A 22,693-nucleotide genomic window follows, 5' to 3' on the forward strand; every position below is an offset into this window, starting at 1 on the left:
ACGATTTATCCAATTATTTTCAAGTTGCCCTTCAGCTATAGCACATGGGAAAAAATAGTCAGTTTTTCTTAGCGCTTATCACAATATTTTTTTCCTTTATTAACTTTAATGCTCTATTGCTAACTTTACTGACATGAAACATTTATTAGGTTGTTCCTCTTCATTTTCAGTTGTAGTTGTGAAGATACGTGCCACACTATGGTTGAAGGTCATCTGGTTTGTAGGAGGGCTGTTGTATGTGTGAATGATTCTTTTTAGACCATATATGTAGCTGTTTAGAAGGAATTAGCCCTAATGGTCAAAGATATGATTTAACTAGACTTTTGCAAAGGTAATATCTATAGATTTGGTGGTAATCAATACCCTAAGAAGATGATTAGTTTAAATGGTATAGGTAGATTTGTGTGATTTAATGAGGTCAAAACTTAATCTGTCTTTGAAAGTATGTTTTCATCTTGGCCTTTATTTTTTACTTTTACTGCCATGTTTGCAACATGTTTACTATTACATAATTTGCTGGAATAATTTTTCCCAAATTATTATTATCCAGTCCATTTCAACATAATGGGTATGTTAGGTTCGTTATCCTGAATGTTAGTATTTCTTAAGTAAGATGATATTTCTGATATACTGTCATTACTCTGTTTATGCCAGTATAAACACTACTGCTATTACTTTTTAAATATTGCCAAAACTATTTATTTGTTAGGATACTCTATTCAAACTTAGGCTCCCGTTCAAATGTAAAACTCAAAATCTGTGAAATTACTAAATATTTACTATTTGAATATATTGAATTTGTTACTTTTGATGCAGTAATTCTTAGCCCTATATGTTACTGAGTTTCCTTAACATTAATTTTTTTCATTAAGTCATGTTATTCTTCAGTTCTTACAGTATTTCTTACATGATTACTGTTTGGCTTATTATTTAAATCAAATAACAGGATATTGCTCCTTAGTCGTTTTATTAAAACAAATTATCTACTTTTGCTTAAGTCTTATTCCATCTGTTTTTAATGCTGTTAATATTTTTAACAGAAGGAATTATATGGTTAGATTAAAGAACTATATCTGTACATAATTGTATAATAGAATTACTTGAAACTAAAAATATATATATCTTTTAATGTGGAATTTTAACATGTTTTTCTGTAGTTCTAGACCTTAATGTATTCTCAAATGCTAGGTTTTTATATACTCACATATTTTTAAAGTTTTATTTTTGGATATACACATTTTAATGTGTACTTGTTTTAAATATGTAATAAATGCACATGGTTAAATATGTAATAAATGCACATGGTTAAAAAGTTCAAGTATTAGATGTTATACAGTTGCTCACTTCCATTCTTCAGAGGCAACCATGGTTAATCAGTTTATTTTGAATCTTTGAGAGATCTTTCCTGTATATTCGAAGGTACTATTTTATAAGCACTAATTTCCTAAGATGAATATTTTAGACTTTTTTCATCAAAGATTCATTTATGCCATTCCACTTGAGATAGTAACTATAAAAGTAATAATCTTAATGAATTCTAAAACAAACATAAAACTTATAATTCTGGCCTTGGAATATTGATTTAAATGTAAGCCTGTTAGGCCTTTATTGACTTAAATAATTATTATATTTTGTTTGGAATGTTTAAATAACCAGTTGAGTATTCATCCCTATAATGAACCTCCCCACCCTTTAAAAAAGCTAAATCATATTAATGACAATAAATTATTAAATAGAAGATAGCTTTAGGATATCAAAACTGATTTCATAGATCTTATTGCTATAGTTCGAGGCAAAAGTAAAAAAAAAATGGAATTGACTTAAGGAAAAATATTAAGTATATAAATATTAGTACAGGTAATAAGCAGATACTGAAAAAATTCTGATTGTGTTATGCAGTTGCCTGAAGTTGAACTAAAGAATGTAATTTATAGTAGTTGGCTTGTGTTATGAAGTATGTATTAAAAGCTTTTCTCAGTTGTATATAGTTGTAATTGTGTTTATTATCAGTTTATCAGTCTTATGACTAAGAAGTCTTTGGATGTGAATTGCATCCTAAGCTACTTTTCTTTTAGAAAGAAGCTTAAAGTAGGTGAATATTATCCTTAATGTTGTTTCTGTATTTTGTATTTTCTCTGTAGAATCTGAATTTTGTCATTATATAGGGAGTTTCAAAATTTCTAAATGAAAGTGGTTTGTTATATTTCAGAGGTACATGCATTGTTACTGTTTATTAGATATGTTAATAGAGGAAAATAGGATAGATGATGTCAGCTTCTTGTTTTTATTTATGTAGATTTTACAAAGATGTAAATAGGAGACCTAAAGGTCTAGTTTAGCAGCTTTTAAGTATCATTACAAAATTTTTAACGAAAGTCCTAGTTAGTATTTGTCCAGTGTATGCATGAGAACTTTTACTAATGTAGTAATTATTTCTCAGGGGAACTCTTTCCTTTTAACGTATTTGCTTGTTGTTGCTGTTACTTAACTTGAAAGGAAGTTTTAGGTTGTAAAAAAAAGCACAGGCTATTTCTGGAAGTTTTTTATTTTCTTGCTAGGTTATAGCTTTTAGCCTAGTTGCATAAGATGTTATACATCTTAACATTTTTGTTGACTTCTTTGCCTGTACCTTTCCTGGAATATGGCAGAGTAACTAGACAGGAGGAGAGCTGGAGGGCTGATCGTGGGTACACATGTTCCCTTCAGTAGACCCTTTAGCTCATTGGAAAAGTAGCTTTGACTGGCACTTGGCTATCTTTATGAGGTTGTTCAAAGGACTGGTAACATGGTGGCACCAAAGGAAGACGAGCCCATTTGTACTACAGCAGAGGTAGACACGGAAGAAGGTTTTACTGAATGCTCAGGGATGCCTTGCTTTTGCTTCAGAAGATAATAGTTAAGACCTGTTTAAGGGTACAGTAAAATTCCTATACCCCATTCCCTACTACATTTTAGATTAATTGGGCAAAAGTAAAAATGCTGATTCTGAAAACCAGGTTAGTTTGTATTTAGGGGAAAATTAACATTATTTTTATATTTTCAAAACTTTGGAAAATTTAAAAATTTTCAAAAAGTATTCTTTTTTGCAAGAATGCAATAATAGATTGCAGTAGATAAGATCTACTTTAATTCTTTAAATTTTCTTATTGATATTTTATACCTTAATTGTTCCAACACCATGATAATACTAAATTATTGAGTATTGAGTATTATTGAACGTATTTTGCTTTATGTTATCTTTAGAAAAAATTTTACGTGAGGTTTTTGGCCAATATTAACATCAATTTTCTTTTTTTAAAATCAGTTTTCTAAATGAAAAGATTTCCATTAGTAAATAGCTCTAGAGGTAGAATATTATACCCTGCACTATATTCTCAAGGGACATGTTTAGATTTCTTTATGCCGAAGAGCCACAGCTCTGAGAGAACTATCTTAATTTTAATTCTGCTAATGTCAAAAGTAAACTTTTAGTCCCTCTACTGGTTGCCTTTGTCGTAGCAGAGCTTAATATTATTTTTGGGGGGAGATTTTATAACTAAGAGGCTGTTTATAACTTTATGATCAAAGTGAATTTTGCGGATATTCTAATATGGACAGTCATCCCCAAATTGAGTGACTTCATAAACATAAGGGTACAGTAAAATTCCGGGAATAAAAATGTAAAGTAGTTATTCTTAAATATAAAGATTTGGGAATCATTAAACTGTGTTGATTTGGCACCAAATGGCTAATGACATTATATTGCAATGATTAAATCACAACTTTCAGACCTTTGAAATGTTAAATAATTTCTTATAAAACATGAAAAAAACCCCAATCTTGTGATACTGGTAGTCAACCAGAAATGTGTTTTAACTTGCTGGGTAAAACTGTTGTGAGAGAAAGATGCCAATTATTTTTTGTGCTTCTGCCGAGAGTAAGTGCACTACCAAAGGCAGGGGAGGACTAGCATAAAACTGAATCTAAAAAGACTTTGCTGCAGCAACATCATCTGATCTTTTTCTGCAGTTGATTCAGAAACTTAGGCTTAAATTGATTAATTCTAACACTCAAAGGTAGGGATAATTTATTCCTGAAGAAATAAAAAAAGCCTTTTGTATATATATTCATTAAGTCATTATTCTAATTTTTATGGGACTAATCCTGTTGCTTGTCTTTGTGTGGTTCTTGACTAAACTCATTTCAGAGAGGAAGAGACCTTAAGCATGGTAGGGTTAAATAACAGGTGAAATAAGGGTGGTCATTTTTTTCTTTACTTTTCTCTACTTTTGATCTCTATCTGAATTTTTCAAAATTTAAAGCCTTAAAGAACTGAATGTTGTTTTATCTTGCTTTTGTATATGCTTTTTAAAAATAGGCTGAAATTATTAAGTTTTCAAAAGTAGATGTTTATTATATATATTGTATTCTGTTTCAGTGTGTTTTTTTGGAGTGGAGGTGTATTGATTTATATATAGAAAAATTGGGTAACAAATCACAGAACAACAGGACACTAAGGAAAGAAATAATTCTTCTGTAGTTAATTTTGCTGCAGATAGAATATATTAAATAAAAGCAAACTAATTGTAACACCATTCACTGCTGGGTAAATATGCCACAATCCAGGTTGGTATAGAATTGTATTCAAGGGAATTTATTGGTCACCAACAGGACTTTTAGATGATCGTATTTAGAGTTGGATTAAGATTTTGGCTGTGCCAATTACCGGTTGGGTGACTTTGGATTATGTTATTTAATCTCAGTGAATATTTTACCTCACCAAGTTTTTGGGGTTAAATGAGATAATACATCTGTTTTATTATTGTTATCAAGTACCTGATTATTCTAGTAATTTCAGGCCTGGCCTCTGTGGAAAGTATTATGTGGATGACTCTAGTAGAGTTTCAGCTAAAAGCTTACTATCAAGAAAATAACTTTTATTTTGATGTTTGAATTTAGCTTAAATTTTAATACCTTAAAGACTTGACTAAATTTTAATTCATTTTAACTTGATTTTTAGATATTACAGTCCTTAAGAAAGTGTGTATTAGTTTTTGGATGGACATCATCATCCATAAAGTTCTTTTTTTTTTTTTCCTCCTAATTTAATTTAATTTATTTATCACAGAGAGATGAGAGTGCATCTGCACACAGGCAGGGGAATTGGCAGGAAGAGAGAGGGAGAAGTAGATTCCCGGCTGAGCAGGGAGCCCAAAGTTGGGCTCCATCCTGGGGCCCTGGGATCATGACCAGAGCCGAAGGCAGATGCTTAACCTACTAAGCCAGCCAGGCGCCCGCATCCATAAAGTTCTTAATATGTCATAGATCATTGTTCTTTACTTATAGATATAACTAACTTTCTGGCCTCTGGAGAATAATTCTCAATATACTTACATAGGAATAAGAATTGATGGATGTTATACTTTTATTCAGAAAATATGGAAGAAAATTTTGAGTTAGGTTAAAATGTAGAGGTGATACAGAAACACTGTTGCAAGTATTTGGTCCATGTTGTGGTGGCTTTAAGAGATTTTACTGATTTGTTTTTGAAAGGCAGCAAGTCATACAAACTAGTTTTAGCTTAAGGGTGGAAGCAAGATACAATAATACTGAAGGTAGGAGGACGTCTTGATCTTTTTTATCTCCCTTTGCCTATTTTTGATCAATAGTCATATTTGTAGAGATCAGAAGAGAGTTTTTGTTAAATGTACACTTATCATTTGTGAGATTTGAGATTATGTATCATACACCTAACACAATGCCTGATACATGATTGCCATTCAGTAAATACTTGAATGACCAACATGAATAAATGGACAGTGGATGACAAGACAGATAGAGAAGGCATCCTAGCAAATTCATAAGTTAGAGAAGGTATTTATATTGAGGTAAAGTAACATATCTATATATTTTTTCGAAGCTTGTTGTAGTTTGAGTAATTCTAAATGGTTCTGCGAACTTGAGTAGGTTTGTATTAAACTATGGTTGGTGAATCGGTGATTATTTAAGTGCTCAGTGTGCAAATATTTTATGCTCGGTGCTGAGGAAGAAATATAACATGATCCTCGCCTTCAGTTGATTTAAACACATGAAACCATAGCAAATAATACAAGTTAGTGTATTTTTAAAAAGTGCATAGCAGTTTTTTTTTGTGGTAAAAAATACATAGCAGCTCAACCATCTTAACCGCTTTTGAGAGTATTCAGTAGTGTTGAGTGTATTCACATTGTTGTGCAAGGTGTTATATATTAAAAATAATTTGAGAAGGAGAGAAGATAAATGCTGTAGGGAGTAATATTCAAAATGTACTCCATGTGGGACACCTGTGTGGCTCAGTGGGTTGAGCCTCTGCCTTTGGCTCGGGTCATGGTCTCAGGGTCCTGGGATCGGGCCCCTCATTGGGCTCTCTGCTTGCTAAGGGAGCCTGCTTCCCCTCTCTCTCTTTGCCTGCCTCTGTGCCTACTTGTGATCTCTCTCTGTCAAAGAAAATCTTTACCAAAAAAAAAATGTACTCCATGAAACCACTTCAAATCCAACTTTATTTGAAGAAATATTCTATTGTATCTGTATTTTTACTGAGTCTGAAAATTGTCACTATTAGAATTTGATGAGGAAGAACTAATTAAGGGCAGGCTAGGGAAGGCTTCATGGAAAGGGACTTAAATTGGGCCTTCCGTGCTTAGGAATTGGATGGGTAGTGGGCAGAGAAAAGGAAAGACATTCTCTTTGAGGGAGCCAGTCGACGCTCAGAGGTGAGAATGAACATTGCCTATCTTTAGGTCCATGAGTAGGTATGTGCTGTGATAAGCTAGTGATTGAGAGTTGTATAAATGTAAGGGAAGTTTATTGAACCATAGAGTATTACATGCATATAACCCTTCCATATCCTTGCTATTCCAAAAATGGTCTGTGGATATTAGCATCTCCTAGGCTGCAATCGTGTTAGAAATATGGAACCTTAGTGTTCATTCCAGATCTGCTGAATCAGAACCTTTATTTTATCAAGATTTCCAAGTGATCTGTGTGCACATTAAAATTTGTCATATGCTGTTCTACATTGTATCCAGCAAAACTTCATTTTTTCCTTTCTTGAACAGAGTTAGTAGAAAAGAGTTTTTGATACCTTCGATTTCAAACACAAGGTTGACCCTCTTGAACTTCTTTCCTCTGGTCATAATTTTGTCTTAAATGTGCTTAAATGGGGTATTGTTTTGCTCCTTGTTTGTCTTAAATGTGCTTGTTTATACAGTTGACCCTTGAACTCCATGGGGGTAGGGGTGCCATTGCTTAATGCTTCATATCATAAATGAGAGCCATTTGTATGTAAGAGATAAGCTTATGTTTATTTGGTTCCCTCACAAAATGCATCCCCTAGAATTGACCATAGTACTCAGAGTAATGTGGCCAGAGATTTGAATGGGAGTTACTGAGGCTATTTCACCCTGCGTGTAGAGCGGTTAGAGTTTTGTGCTACTGTCTTCGATTGCCTCTGCTTTTGTTTTTGTACCTTCTCTTGCTGAGCAGTTTAAGTAACCATCCTTTTTAATTTTTCAAGTTGGCCTCTCATTACTTTTTCCTAAGCTTAGAAGAGCCATACTGTTCCCATGGAACTGATTTTAGAGCTCTTCATCCATATATCCAGTCACTTGGTTAGACACTTCGATTACAAGCATAAATTATATTTCCTTGTAATGTTCACCTACTATTTTGGCCTTTCTAAAAAGTTTCTCATAAAAATACTATTTTAATTTTTAATATCTCAGTTTGTCAAATTATTAGAATTGAATGTAAGGTCCCTGTTAACAAATTAAGTACTTTTAGTTACATAAATGTAAATGCTCACTGTAAAAATTAGAACAATACAAAAGTGTATAAAGTGTGAAAATACTGTCTTTTCCTCTACCTAATCCTATTCCTTTAACTTCTGTTATGTGTATGTTTCTCTTGGAATATTTTTTTAATGTACAAAAGTATATACTATGCATAAAACTTGACAAGAAAGATAAATTTATACAGTGTTCTAAGAATTGGTTTTTTACTCAGAAAAATTGAGCTGATGTCCAGACCTTAATATGATTGATGTGTTTTTTGACTTTAGGGACGAAACCCTTTTTTCTTGGAGCCAGCAATAATTATTACAATTACTGATGGGAGCAAGCTGACTACTACGAGTGGAGTCCAGGATGAGGTAAGTTATATTCCTATTAGCATAGATTATGCAGTAGCAGGTGAAAAATTTGTTATTTGTGTATATTGTAGGATATTGAACACCTTCAGTAGATTTGATTATTTGATGCAGTTGAGAGTCACCTATCTTACCGACTTCTCTGTTTGTAGCACTGATCGCCAGATTTTCTTGAATAGGAATCCCTTCTGTGAAAAACTTTTGAGCCTACCTCCAGTTTCCAGTTGTATGTGTATTTTTGAGTTCATGTGAGGGTGATAGTGTCAGTTCATATAGTACATTATTTAGTGAAAAGGAAATTTATTTTCAGGTTGAAAAAATGGGCACAGTGCTCTTAATAATTCCCATATTTCAGTGGATTGTCAGTCTGCTGTAGAGACGACTGGACTAGACTAGAGCAAAGCCAAGAGAAGGTTAATAGGAAAAGTGAAGGTTTTTAGACATTTTTATGTAAGTCTTTATAGTAAATAATATCTAGCCAACCTCACCTATTCTTTGCTAGCATGCAGTTGCAGAGTTTGTTGCATGTGGTGTGATAGGGTAAATATAGTAGATTTATTTTAACTTTATGCTCTTTTTACTGTAATATTTGAACTGCTTTTGAGCCTCATACAGTTGACCCTTGAACTCTGGGGGGGTAGGGGTGCTGTTGCAGTTTAAACTTTGTGTGTAGCTTTTGACTGTCCCCAGACTTAGCTACTCAGTAGTCTGCTGTTGATGGGAAGCTTTACCAGTAGCATAAACAGTCAATTAATACATAATTGTATGTTACATGCATTATATAAAGTAAGCTAGAGAAAAGCTGTTGGGAAAATCATAAGGAAAGGAAAAATAACAGTTTATAGTACTATATTCTATTTATTGAAAATAATTCTCATGTAAGTGGACCTGTGCAGTTCAAACTCAGGGTGTTGAAGGATCAACTGTATTTGTTTTTCAAAATGTGTTTATATAAATAGGAGGTGGTTTAGACTACCCTTTTTACTGTTTGCATTTGCTTTAGAATCTTAATTCTTATATTTACAAAGGGTTTGATTAAGTAGGAGAAGTATAGTTTCTAAGTTCAGTGATTTTTAGAAAGACTTTCATTTGTATGGTGTGGAAAGTCACTTGGACGTGGAGTCAGGACATGTGGGTTCTGGTCTTTGTTCACCTCCTTTCCAGCAGTGAACTTTGTACCAGTTACCTAACTTCTCCAAATTTCTTTCCTTATCCTTGAGATAAAATGGTAATTCTGGCCTTTCCTCATAGCGTTGTTGGAAGACTGAAATGAAGTAATGTGTGTCAAAGTGCTTGCTAGGCTGTAAAGAAATGAGCATAGTATTGTTCTATCATGAAGCAGTGGAAGCAGTAGAGTTGTCATGACCTGATCTTGATTTGTTGGAAAAGAACCAGAATTGTTTTTATTTGATCAGTTGTTATTAAAGGGAATTTAGAGTTTGGTTCATGGAGATAGAACTGAAAAATTTAGGCAGATTAAAATTCATAATTAATTTATAGTCTATATGTAATTAGTAGCATTGGAATGCTACATAGCTAAACCTGAGGGATTTCTGGACTTTCTTGGCATGTATAGCCAGTTATGTCCTGCTGCTATTAGGAACAGATAGATATTAATTATATATATGAACAAGCAGTAGAAATGTTGCTTCAGTTTAAATTTGAAATTTTGAAGTTGATTTTTCCCACTTTACCTTCCTTTTTGAAAAATTTGACAGGAAAATTGGGGTATTGATAAAGTATTATTAATAGAACACATACTAATTACTTTAACCTTTTTTTATATAAATGAAGTCTTTTTGATTTTTTTTCTATCCTTAATGATTCTGATTTGTAGTTATTATGACTGAAAAAGTATTCTATTTTTTGTTGTAAAGTATTCCTACTTGTGAGATTATTCAGGGTGCTTTGTCTTACTGCCTTTATAGAAACTCCCTTTGGGGTACAATATATTTTGTTCCCATATATCTGGATCTGTTTTGTTGGTAATATTTGGCTTGTAGGAATTTCTTTAACTTTTAAACATATTTTGAAATATAAATGGATATTGGAATTGTTCACCTTTCTTCCCAGGTTTTTGGGAGGGATATTGGAGAAGGGGGACTGTGTGCTTACAGTAATCTATAACTACCTTGCAAGCAAGGTTGGGATTTTCTTGGGGAAAGCATCTTTACCTTTTAGTTCTCTTTTGTCTTCTGTGATAGTTAGTTAGCCTAGTACTGAGAACAGAGCTTATAATAAAATTCTTGATTATAGATACTATTATATTGAGTTTGGTAGTCATCAAGATGAAAATTGATTACTGTTACTTATCTGTGGTAGAAGATTGATTTGTTTTAAGGTAAAGCTTTGATATGGTAATGTAGTTGGAAGGTCTGTGAGCTGTTTTGTTTTTCAAGGTTAAAAATGTCTTTGATCCTTTGAATATTTGGTTCTTAATGTCCCAACCAGACTTCTCTTGTGGGGTAGAGAATGTACCCAAGATGTACATATAGTTGGAAGCTTACTTTTTGCTAAAATACTGGGAAATGTTGGACTGTTCTAGTCCAAATAATTAAGTTATGTGATTCATTTTAAGGAGTCTTTCAAACATAACAAATGTAAAGATGCTTTTTGTTTTGCTCTTGTATGTATGTGTGTGTGTGCACATGCATGCTACCTATGATCTGTGTTGTTATAATTTCTAGGGAATAACAGAATTTTGCATTTTGTCTCTTTTTCTTCAAATCTCTTAACCCTGCCTTTGGCAAAACTTTATTCTTTTTTAGATTTATTGAATGAGTGAATGTATCAGTAATTTCCACATTAGGTTTGTATGTATATAATTTTTCATTGGCCCTGGCTGCTATTGATGTGACCTGTTACTAATATTTATGGAATTGTACATCCTACCTGAATGATAACCTTTGCTTAAGAGTTACACTATTTCACATGGGGTATTATATCTGATCTGTTAGTGCTGTTTTTCAGGAATATGTGTTTCTGCTGCTTTAAAATCATCCTTATGGTGCATAAGGCAACATAGAACTCATGTAGTCTTACTTTTTATTTTTACAAATGAAGATATCGAGACCCAGGGAGGAAAGTGATTTGCTCAAGGTTATAGCATTTTTTTATTGCCAAAATCTGGATTAGAATTGATGTAAAATCCAAAAGACATCCAGCACCTCCAGACCTGTGTTTTTTTTTTCCTGTTGTATCTCATGCCTCTATATTAGATTCTGTTTTTTTTTTGTTGTCTTATGTTTATCCTCTGTTTACCTGATTCCCTTTTTATCTCCTTCAGCTTTCTATACATTTGTGATGTAGGTGTTCCGTTCTTGTTCACTCAGTGTTCATTGAATGACTATTATGACCAGGGCATTCATCTCTAGTCAATGAGGGTAACAAAGATGAATAGAGTAGATTTCTTGTTCTTAAGTTCACAGTCTTTATGGGGAGATTGCCTATTAAATGGTTTTATAAATGATAAGATAGAGATATAGACTAAGTGTATGGGAGCACTGAAGAGGGAGGGGCTATTACCTGTTCTGTGTCTGTGTGAGATCCTGTGTAATGTGAATTTTTATGGTCCTTTTAATTTTGATTACATTCAAGGACTTGTGGATGATTTAGTATTGGGATGTGGCTCTTAGCCTGTATCTGTGAAATTTATAAAGAAGCCTCGTGTAAAATTGTTTCGAGCCTAGAAAATAGTTCATGGAAAAACTTTGCCATATTGTCTCTTGACCTGGCTAAGTCTCTTCAGGACAGAATGACCCAGTTTCTTATAACTTATTTGTTAAAATAAGATGGGGATACCATTTCCTCCCTGACAGCTCATCACTTAGCAGTGTGTTAGGAGATATGAGAGTAATAGCTTTGTAGTGTAGGCAAAAATCTTAAGCTGTATATCATCTTTTTACCTTATTTCATGACTTTAATTATCTTTTTGGCTTCATTTAATGAAAGTCAAGGAAACTGTCTGAGGTGTCATGAGTTTGTTTCTAGTGTTGTATTTTTGGACAACTCTCTAGGACTTTTGGTAACTGCTGTGTTGGAAGAGTATGTGTGTATTTTTTGCCTCTTTCTTTTTTTCTTTTTAAATGTAGCTATTTGATAACACCGATTTTTTGCAATATTTTCATGTTTGAGGAGTGAGTTACATGGGACTTTGAATTCTGATACACTAGAAAATTACATTGCTTACCCTCATAGTAGTAGTCCTTAATGTTGATAAGCACGCTGTGGCCAATTACTCATGGTACTGACATATCAGATGTTTTGGTAGAATCACAAAATTGTAATTAGAGTTACTGAAAAAAATTTTTCTGGTTTTAATTCTCTGCAAAGTTCCTTTCTAGCACTGTTTTGCAATGGAAAACTATCTTAATGTGATTCCAGGAACACATAGCTAACTATATTACTCAATAAAGTAGCCAGAAGATATCCTGCCAGTACCTTCTTGGCTATGAATGACATTCCAGGATAGTGTAGCAGTTATTTTTCTCTTCCTTGAAAGTGCTAATAGTAGTATTATCTTTCTAATATTGAGATTTCTATATGCTGAAGAATGTTTCTGTGTCTCTCTATCAATGTTATGATTGCCCTGGAGGCTAACATTTTAGAGAAGATACTTTCAATAAAAAATAAAATGTTGGCTTTTGACATTAAAAGTTTTGCCTTCCTATGGACTTGCCCAGCCTTTTAAGACAAATTAGGACAACTAGGTTTATAACGTCTTGGCAAATGTTCAGAAAGGGCATGTGTTTGTAGAAACAAAATGTCAGAGTAATCTCAGCTATGTGTTCAAGTGGCTACAGATTAGGGTCTTTTATTTCAATTTGTGAGCTCTTAAAGTTGATGTAGAAGTCTCATCAGTCTTTGAGATGTGGATTGGTATTAATGATTTTTCTGGATCATTCTTTGTAATGTAAATGATTTTACCTTTTATAAGGATAATCTGTAAGACCTATAATTATAGTTTATATTTAATCGTTGTGATCTGTATGATCATGCAGTCCAGGTTTTTTTGAGTTGGGTTTCCAGTACCTGAAATAATTCAGAACGTCATCTCTCCCTCCAGAAAATGATTTTGTTTTAGTAAAGTCACCAAAAATACGTGTATGAACTTAAGACTTTTAAATACATGTTTAAAATAGTTGTTTTTTTTTCCCAGTACACTTAGAATTTTGGAGCGACTTTTTCTCTTTTTTAAAAAGACCTCTGAGAAATCTTGAGGAATGTCATTGTAGTATGATAGAATGTATCAAACAGATATGTGTGTAAATGCATTTTTGAGTTGTCATATTTATCCCTTAGCACTGGTGCCTTTTCATATTAATATTACTAGGGGCTCAGTAACAATAGCTCCTGTCTTACTAATTTGTGGTTAAAATGTTCTATATGTACGTACAGCATTACTGTATATGTCAGTTTCTGTCCGTTCAACTTTCCAGAACACTTAGTAAGAATTTCTTGATTGCATTTTCTATTTTATACCCATTCTGATGGGCCCTGTTCTCTCAACACCTGGATTTATTATTCCTGGTGTTTTATAGAAATGTATACATCTACAATTATTAGATATTGAAAATTTGTAAATTATAATAAAGATGATAAATGTTTCAAATTTAATAACTATAGTGAATTTCAGCAACACATTTGCAATACTCTTATTGAATATATCTTTTTTCAAGGTCATGTGGAAAGAAAAACTCTTTAAGGATTGCCTCTAGCCAAGTACTGCAATAGAGTAATATTTTAAAAATGCTAGGTGACCACTCTTTAGTGAAACTGTATGTCTGCTATAACTAATCTATTATCTAGAATTCTGTGGTAAGAGATATTGAAGCAGTTTTTATTTAGAGGCTGAAGGAATTTCACCCTTCCTTTATTAGCCTGTCAGAACCAATAAGTAATCAGAGACACTATACATGTATGGAAAATTTTATTTAGAGTTGTTTCTTTTATCTTCTTATTGTAGCTCTTCCATATGTAGACTACTATGATGTTTAGAACATTAGTTTTCAAATGGTTGCATCAAAATCATCTTGGGTGCTTTATAAAATATATATGGCCCAGTTCTAATTCCGGAATTCAGTTCTAATTCCGAAATTCAGTTGATCTGGACAAGGACCTAGGAATCTGTATTTTTGAAAATGTCCCAGTTGATTCTGATATACAGATTTGAATACAATGTAACTGTAAATGTATGTATTTTTAAACAATAAAATATGCATTTGAAAATGAACAACTGTAGCAAAACAATCATTTTGACTTTCAATGCTAGCAAAATATTTTATATAAGATAAAACAATCTTTGGAATTGTTAAACTTGGGAATGGGTTTCCAAGGTACATGGAGTAAGTCTTCTGTGAATATTGTGTTTGATTTGGTTTAGGATTGAGATTATTGGATAGCCCTGAAATACTAACTTCTGTGCCAACTGCAGTTAGTTTGTATTTATTGCTTTTATGGAGGACTCTTTGGCCCTGAGTATGAGATGAGGTAGAGGAAAGGGTAAGAAAAGGGGAGTAATTAATTCAAATTATTTGTCATGTGCTTGCTGTCCCTGGCTTAAGGAGTTTTTATTCAAAGGATGGCATAGTATTCTGTTATCCTTATTGTGCCTTTTTTTTTTTTTTCTAAAGAGAGGGATTGAGAGAGTGGGTAGAGGGGAGGGTAGTGGGAGGGAGAAAGAATCTAAGGCTGGGCATGGGGCCTGAGATGTGGGGCTGAATTTCACAAGCTTGAGATCACGATCTGAGCTGAAATCAAAAGTCGAACGTTTAACTGACTGAGCCATCCAGGCATTCCCTTATTGTGCTTAATTCCTGGTTTGGATGTCCATAACTAGTCTTAGTTAAACAGACTTTTTTTTATATATATTTACAAATATACACACACTCATATATATACATACAACATACTTGACTCAGATGATGGCAATTTATAAAGAATTTGTGATCGTTATACTTAATTTTCGCTTTCTAGAGAGTTCCTGCTGAAATACCCTTCTGTAATGAACTGTTTTGATTTTGAATTCTTAATGTATATTTTAGATTAATTCATCAGTCTTTTTTTTTTTTTTGTGAGGCATAGTAACTTTGGTTGTGTACAAGAATAGTGGCACACCATACGTTTATATTAGTACTACTATGTTCTAGGTGCTGGGGACACCAGTGGTGAAATCAAGTAAGGCTCTTGACCCTAGAAAATGTACTTGAAGACAGGCCAGTTTTAATAAGCATTTGTATACATGAGATAAATCTCATGCCAGAAATAGAAGCTCTTGAGAGAGCATAACCAGGGGAGATAAGTTTTGAGAGATGAATAAGAAATTGAGCCATGACATTTCAGAGAGAAGGGAATAGCATACAAAAGTATGAAGTCATAAAAGCAGTGTATGGGGAGACTATAAATTATATGAGTGGAGTATAGAAAGCATAGGCAGGGGGAGTGAGTGCTTGAAATTTAGCTAGAAGCCGGAAGATAATCACCCTAAACAGAATGGATATCATTCTGTTAACATTTGCAAAGGAGATACTGAAGGTGCTTGGTAATCAGGCAAGTCACATGATCAGATATGCATTAGTAAGCTTACTCTGCAACCAAGGGTAAAAGAAAACAGGTTGAAGGATGGTTAACTGGGAAGAATTCACAAACAACATGGAATAATCCAGGGATGTCTAAATCAGCCAGTGCTGGACAGAGATGGAGAAATGTGAGAGATTTGATAGGTATGCTAACTAATCAGGTCTTTAGAGATGGTAAGGTGGAAATGGGGGAAGGCAGTGTTTGGGGTTCTGCACCAGGGTCCAGGCTTGAGTTTCAGAGGGTTTTGTGAATTCCCTGAAAATTTAATCTAGACATTGCCCATTTGTGCAGTTATGCACACTTATCTGGGGGACGGAGGTCTGTCGCTTTAATCATATTCTCAAGCAAGTAAAAAAGAGAAGGACAGATTAGTAATATTTTGAAGATTCCAACCTGATATCTGAAATGGGGATATTGGATACATAGTAGAAAGGAATATAAAATAATTCTTTGATAAAGTATCATCTTTAGGCTACCAGTGTTTTAAAGGAATTATGAGCCAAATTTTTAAAATAATAGCTCAAAAACTTTTTCTTGCCTTTTAGAATTATGTCCTAGGAAAAGTATTTTGTACTTAAAAACAGAAATAAGCAGAATTTTATCTCTGGATATTGATAGTTAAAAGTGTTTATTTTGAAGCACATTAAATAAATAAGCCTTAAGTCATCTTACTACTTATTTATCAAGTCTTTAAGCTTTTAAATTTAAAGCCATAGTGATGTGAACATTTAAAATTGTTCCTCTCAAGTAAGCATGATCATTGAAATTCAGAATGCTGGGACAAGAGCATTGTGTGTGGGGGGACTCTTGGTGCTAGCGATAAGTCAGTTAAGGAGGATGCCAGCCCAGTTTCTTTTCTGTTCATCTGTATGTAATTTAAGAACAGTTGTAGATCAGCTTTAACTGCACTAGCAGTTTTCTGCCAGTTAAACTCAGTGAAAGTCAGCCCGTCAGGTATATTTTATGTCTCTCTAGGTCAGATTATAGTTTGAGAGCATGGAAAGTGGGGTACTTGCACTCCTGGTGAGGTGCACTCATGTAAGCTGTAGGTGACTAGTTTTTCACTCATTATACTTAGTTAGCTGTATTCCATAAATAGGTTTTTTAATATAAACTTCCATTCTCAGTTGTTCTTTTGATGTAATAAAATAGATTTAAAAATTTTTAGATTTGCATAATAGGAATAAACTTTGTGCAGTGACTGGAACTATGATCTTTACATCAAGGCAAGGCTACATTTTGTTCTAGACAAGGCTGTTTTGGTTTATTTTTCCCCACGCTCTGTCTTTTCAGGTTGAATTACTGATTTTTCCCCCTTTGTTTTGTTTGTTGTGGTTTTGATGTTTTTTTTCCTTTCAGCTAAAGGAGCAGCCCAGTGGTTTTCAAGAAGTGCCAAAGTGCACTGACTGTCTCATGATGACTGGTGCCTCAGGGAGGGTCATGATTCCTGGATACAGGATCGACCTGATCCTGGATGTCACTTCAAGCAGTCAGATCGTGGGGAAAAGCCTTGTCTAATGGCTAGCCTTCCTCAAAAGTCTGATGCTAGTCATCTCGGAAGGCCTCAGAAAAAGCCTTAAAGGTGAGCAGAGTAGAGTGTAGTTCTCTCTGGGGGCTGTGACTATTTGTTGGAGAATATGATTCAACGTAGAATGATAACCCTAACCTGACAAATCCCAGGTTCAGTTTGGTAAATTAGTTCATAAATTTGTTGATGATGATGATCAGACCCCAACTTTTGAGTTATTAGAAACTAATAACCTCTTAACCTTAAGATGTGTAAGGGGGGGAATTTAGTATTTCCTGGGCCCTTCAAACCTTAGACTAGGATCTTTTGTCTTAAAGGGAAACAACCTACTTTCATAGCCAAGGAACATTTTGGTTATAGAATTGCATTATAAGTACAGATGGGTTAAAAAAAAATTAGTGAGGTATTCTCTTAGTTTATATATTTATCATGTATTGATTGTTTATCAGCCAATTGGGCTTCAGGATTCTGAAGGACAAATTTGCATTTGATTTGTCAGTTACAGTAATTTTTAAAAAAACATAACCACCTGTGAAGCAGTTTATTTATGTAGCTCATATTTTATTACATTCAACTTAATATTAGGACTGTTTCATTATTTGAATAACATTTTTAGCTCCATAAAAAGACTTTTTTAGAGATGTTTTGAGAATTTTGCTTTGGAAAAAGCTTAATTCTAGGCTTTTTTCTCTGTGCTTTGAAGCATTTATAGGACTGTTCATATAATCTTGGTTGCCAAATTTTCAAGTAAGTTCTAAAATTTACTTGAAAACATCATGGGTTTTATTTATTTATTTATTTATTTTGTTGCTGTTGTTGAGGCTCCTGTGTTAGGAAAAAAAATATAATATGGGCATGCACTATCCCCAATTTTTGTCCATTTTTATGTTTAGATATTATGTATATATAATTATGTACATGCACATATCTGTATATTAATATTAGAAAACATCTACAAAAATAGAAATTTTAAAAGATGAGATGAAAAACTTAAAGGAAAGTCTGTTAACTTTCTTCCCTCAAATCATGATGTATACCAGGAGTAGGCAGACTTAAAGGACCAGGTAGTAAATATTGTAGGCTTTTCAGCTCACCTGGTCAGATAAGAACTGCTCTGTTCTACTGCTGTAGGGCAGAAGCAGCCATGGACAATGTGTTAAATGAATGAGTGTGGCTGTTGTCAATAAAATTTTATTTATCAAAATAAGCCAGAGGCTGGATTTGGCTGCTGGGCTTGCTGACCTCTGAAGTATACCCTATTTGGAGACCAGTACCCTAGAACTTGAGTTGTATTAAACTGTTTTCAGGTCCTTTTCGCTATGAATTTTAGAGTGCAGTTGTTCTTCCTTAATGAAGTGAGCAGAAGAATTGTTAGTGGTCAGCATGTATTCAGTTTAATTGAACAAATACTGAAAACCAGTGATGTTCAGACAGAAGTTGGACTTTGAAAGATTAGTTTGGGAAGTAGATGAGTGCAAAGGTTTAAAAGTCATAGAAGAGAGAGTGGGGGAACTATATATACCTCAGTACTGATAGTTGGCAGTGTTTATTAGTACAGAGCGAGGAAGTAAGACTGGGCGGACAACCTGGACCCCTGTATATGCCCTGCCAGGGGATGTAAGGTGTCTTAGAGGTTGATGGTAATAACCATTGAAGAGATTGTAGTATGGGAGAAAGTGATCAGATTTGGATTTTAGAAAGATAGTAGTGACAGTGTGGAATATGCGAGGAGTTAGGTAATTTTGGCAACTTTTTTTTTTTTTTAACCTCATAAAAGAGGATAAAATTGTTTGTGGGTCGTTTAACACCAGATACAAAATAAAGAAACTTGAAATACTATATAACAAGAAAAGGAAATGGACTACCGACATGCTATAACATGAATGAGTCTTCAAAACATCATGCTAGGTACAAAAGACCACATATTGTTTGGTTTCATTTTTATGCATCGTCCATAAAGTAGATTACTAGTTGCGGGGGGCCAATGGGGGACTGATTACAGATGGGCAGAAGGGATCTTTCTGAGGTTTGGAAATGTTCTAAAACTGAATGGTGGTGATTGTTGTGCAACTCTCTAAATTTACTAAAAATAATTAAATTGGGCACTTTTAAAATCGGTGTATTTTTCAATATAGTAGTTAAAAAATTAGACCTCACCATTAAAATTTACTGGAGTAAAACTTTGTGAAAGAAATTATTTTCGTATCATTGACTGCTAAGTAATGTAGTTGCTCTTTTCTCTGAATAGATTTTGCTGTTAAACTACTAGAACCAAAAAACCTTTTCTTTTTCTTAATTTAAAGGATATACACTGTAACTACGGAACTGTAAGAACTACCAACTAAATAAAGCAGATTATTACCAAATTTTAGAGAATTTGCTTGAGTTTAATAATTTTTTAATTTTCCGTTCCTTATTCAGTATCATGAAGAGAACCCTCTTAAATGCTGCTTGTATTGGATAATAATATTAAAAAACTAGAAATATCTTAAGGGATATGTACTTGATTTTTTTTTTCAAGGAAATAATTGCTAAAAAAAGAACTTGAAGTATGATGATTCTAAAAATCAGTTACTTTTCCATGATATTAACAGTCATTGAAAATGAATGAAAAGAATACAAAGCAATTGGAAAATGATTAATTACAGTAATTTATTGAGTGCTTACTATATGCTAGGCACTGTTTCTTAGAAGCAGATTTTTTCTGTTTCTTTTATTCTTGGCTGCCAAAATAATTTGTGAGGTTGAAAGTAAACATTAAAAAGTAATAAGTAAGACTTAATTTTCTTGCTTTTTGTTGCTTAATTTCACATCTCACTTAATTCCCAATTCTGTCAGAGTGAGGAAAATGAGTCCTGGGATAGCTGATTCTCAATTGAGAGCATGGCTAAGACTAGTCTGTTGGTTTTTTGTATTTTGTTTTTTAACTTCAGGTTTACTGCTTCTCACGCTGTAATATGGAATTTAAAAACAACAAAAAACCATATAGTACTGCATAAGGATAGACATCTAGATCAGTGGATAAATTGAGAGTTCAGAAATTATGGTCATTTATACATTTATGGTCATTTGCTCTTCAACAAGAGAACCAAGAATTTAATGGGGGAAAGAATAATGTTTTCAACAAGTGGTACTGGACAACTAAATATCCTTATGTAGGAGAGTGAAGTTAGACTCTTACCTGACACCATATACAAAAATGAAATAAAAATGGATGGGCAATGTAAACGTGAGAGCTGAAACTTTTGGAAGAAAACATACAGACTAAATCCTCATAGCTTTGGATTAGGCAGTAGTTCCTTAGATTTGACAGAAGCACATTCAAAAAAAAATTAGAAAAATTTGACTTCATCAAAATTAAAAATATTTGTTATTTAAGATATCATTTGTGATATCAAGAAAAAGATTGTAACAGAATAGGAGAAAATATTTGTAAATCATATATCTCATAAGGGTCTACTATCCAGATTATAAAAAGAATTGTTAAAACACAAAAAGACAGCCCAATTAAAATATATGTAGTGGATTTGAAATATTTCTCTAAAGATAGGCAAATGACCTGTAAACACACGAAAAGGTGTTTACCATCATGAGTCATTAGGGAAATGCAAATCAAAACCATAATGGGATACTACTTTATAACTATTGTAATGGTTATAATAAAAAAGATGGTTAATAACAAATGTTGGTGAGAATGTAGGGAAACTAGAACCCTCATACCAGTGGTAATGTAAAGTGATGCAGCAACTATGGAGATAGTTTGGCAGTTCCTCAAGAAGTTGAACACAAGAGTTATCCAATGACACCTAAATTCTACTTCTTGGTATGTACCCAACAGTAATTATAATATATGCATATAAAATGTCTTTATCAGCATTATTTATAATAACTAAAAGTAGAAACTGGTGAATGGATGAAGAAAATGTGGTATATCACACACTGGAATGTTACTTCGCTTAAAAGGGAATGAAATTCTGACACTACAACATGGCTGAAGCTTGAAAAACACGCTTAATGAAATAAGCCAGATACAAAAGGCCACTCACTGCATGATTCCCTTCATAGGAAATCCTCAGAATAGGCAAATCCATGGAAACAGAAAAATAAAGTGGTTGCTAGGGCTTGAGGGTAAGAGTTGATGCTAATGCGAATGGGGTTTCTCTTTTGGGTGATGGAAATGTTCTGAAATTAGCGGTGGTGGTTGTGTAACTCTGCCTTCCTAGTTCAGCCATTCCAAAAAAATGAAATGGAGAAACTCATATCTTTACCCTCACCTATTATTTCCCTCTCTACTGACTTTCTTAAATTTCCTTATCCCTTTCTTGGCAAATTTAGAAATTATTTCTGATTCTCCTTGACTTCCCCACCTCTTTTTTTGTTCCTTAATCTATTACAGTCTAGCTTCTGATTGTGCCATTCTTAATAAGGTCACTAATGACTTAATCATCAGATGCAGTCATTGGTTTTTAATTTTTCTCTTCTTTGAGCCTTTGCCAACATTATTGAACACTTTCTTAAAAGTGGCTTCTGGGCTTACACTCTCCTGGTTTTCATTTGGCTTTTGCTTTCATTTAATCCTTGATCTTTCTTTAACCTGCTTTAATCTTAGATTTTATTTTATTTTGCCTTTATATTTGTTATGCTCCTTTTAGGCAATTTCATTTATTCCCACAGTTTCATCCATCAGTAAATACAGATTTCCATCTATAAACAGATTTCTAAAATTTGTTTTGTTAGTCATTATCTTTTAACTTTCTTTTAATTTTGATACGGTAAGCGTCAGTAGATAGACAAAACCCTCATAAACAAAAGCTCTTTAGGGTCCTCAGTAATTGTTAGGCATGCAAATGATATTATTGTATAAAGTGTTAGAGCACTGCTTGGGGGGCATGTATATATTTTATTGAGATATAATTGACATATAACATACTAGTTTGGGATGTACAACATAATGATTTGATATTTTGTATACATTATGAAATGATGCCTGCAGTGAAGTCTAGTTAACATTGATTACTACACAGAAAACTTTTCTTCCTGTGATAAGAACTTTTAAGATCTTTTCTCTTAGCAACTCTGAAATACACAATATGGTATTTACAGCAGTCACCGTGCTGTCCATGACATCCCCATGACTTCTTTGTTTTATACTGGAAGTTTGTACCTGTTGACCCCCTTCTCTCATTTTACTTATTCCCACTTGCCTTTATCTTTCTTAGAGTTTTGATGCTACTTAGGCATTCTCCCTTTTGCCTTTATTTCCTACCTCAGGGTATCTATACTCCCCTTAGTAGGCATAAAAGGCCCCTTTCCCATGGTTTATTTGGTTTACATTGCAACTGAGTGCTTCACCAACAGCAGAGTGTCCCTGTTGTTCATTGAGTCCATCCACAGTCTTACTTACTGGCACCTGTTGCATAATT

General features: G+C 33.4%; 1 protein-coding gene across 5 annotated transcripts in view; it reads left to right on the plus strand.

Moving 5' to 3' along the window:
• The window catches only part of INTS6 (integrator complex subunit 6), a 108,703-nt gene that overhangs the window by 13,882 nt on the left and 72,128 nt on the right, over nucleotides 1-22,693 (plus strand). For 4 of the 5 annotated variants that reach the window (XR_006606941.1, XR_006606940.1, XM_045080567.1 and 1 more), the window contains exon 4: nucleotides 8,078-8,167. Coding sequence is in view for 2 of the 5 variants with exons in the window: in XM_045080567.1 (XP_044936502.1) it covers nucleotides 8,078-8,167 (90 nt within the window). In the remaining 3 variants the exon portion in view is untranslated. Of the gene's footprint in view, nucleotides 1-8,077; nucleotides 8,168-17,196; nucleotides 17,325-22,693 lie in introns of those variants that run through there. The other variant, XM_013047199.2, reaches the window with a different exon arrangement.

Source organism: Mustela putorius, unplaced genomic scaffold, assembly GCF_011764305.1.
Source record: "Mustela putorius furo isolate JIRA1106 unplaced genomic scaffold, ASM1176430v1.1 tig00000461_pilon_pilon_pilon, whole genome shotgun sequence".
NCBI classification, from domain to species: domain Eukaryota; kingdom Metazoa; phylum Chordata; class Mammalia; order Carnivora; family Mustelidae; genus Mustela; species Mustela putorius.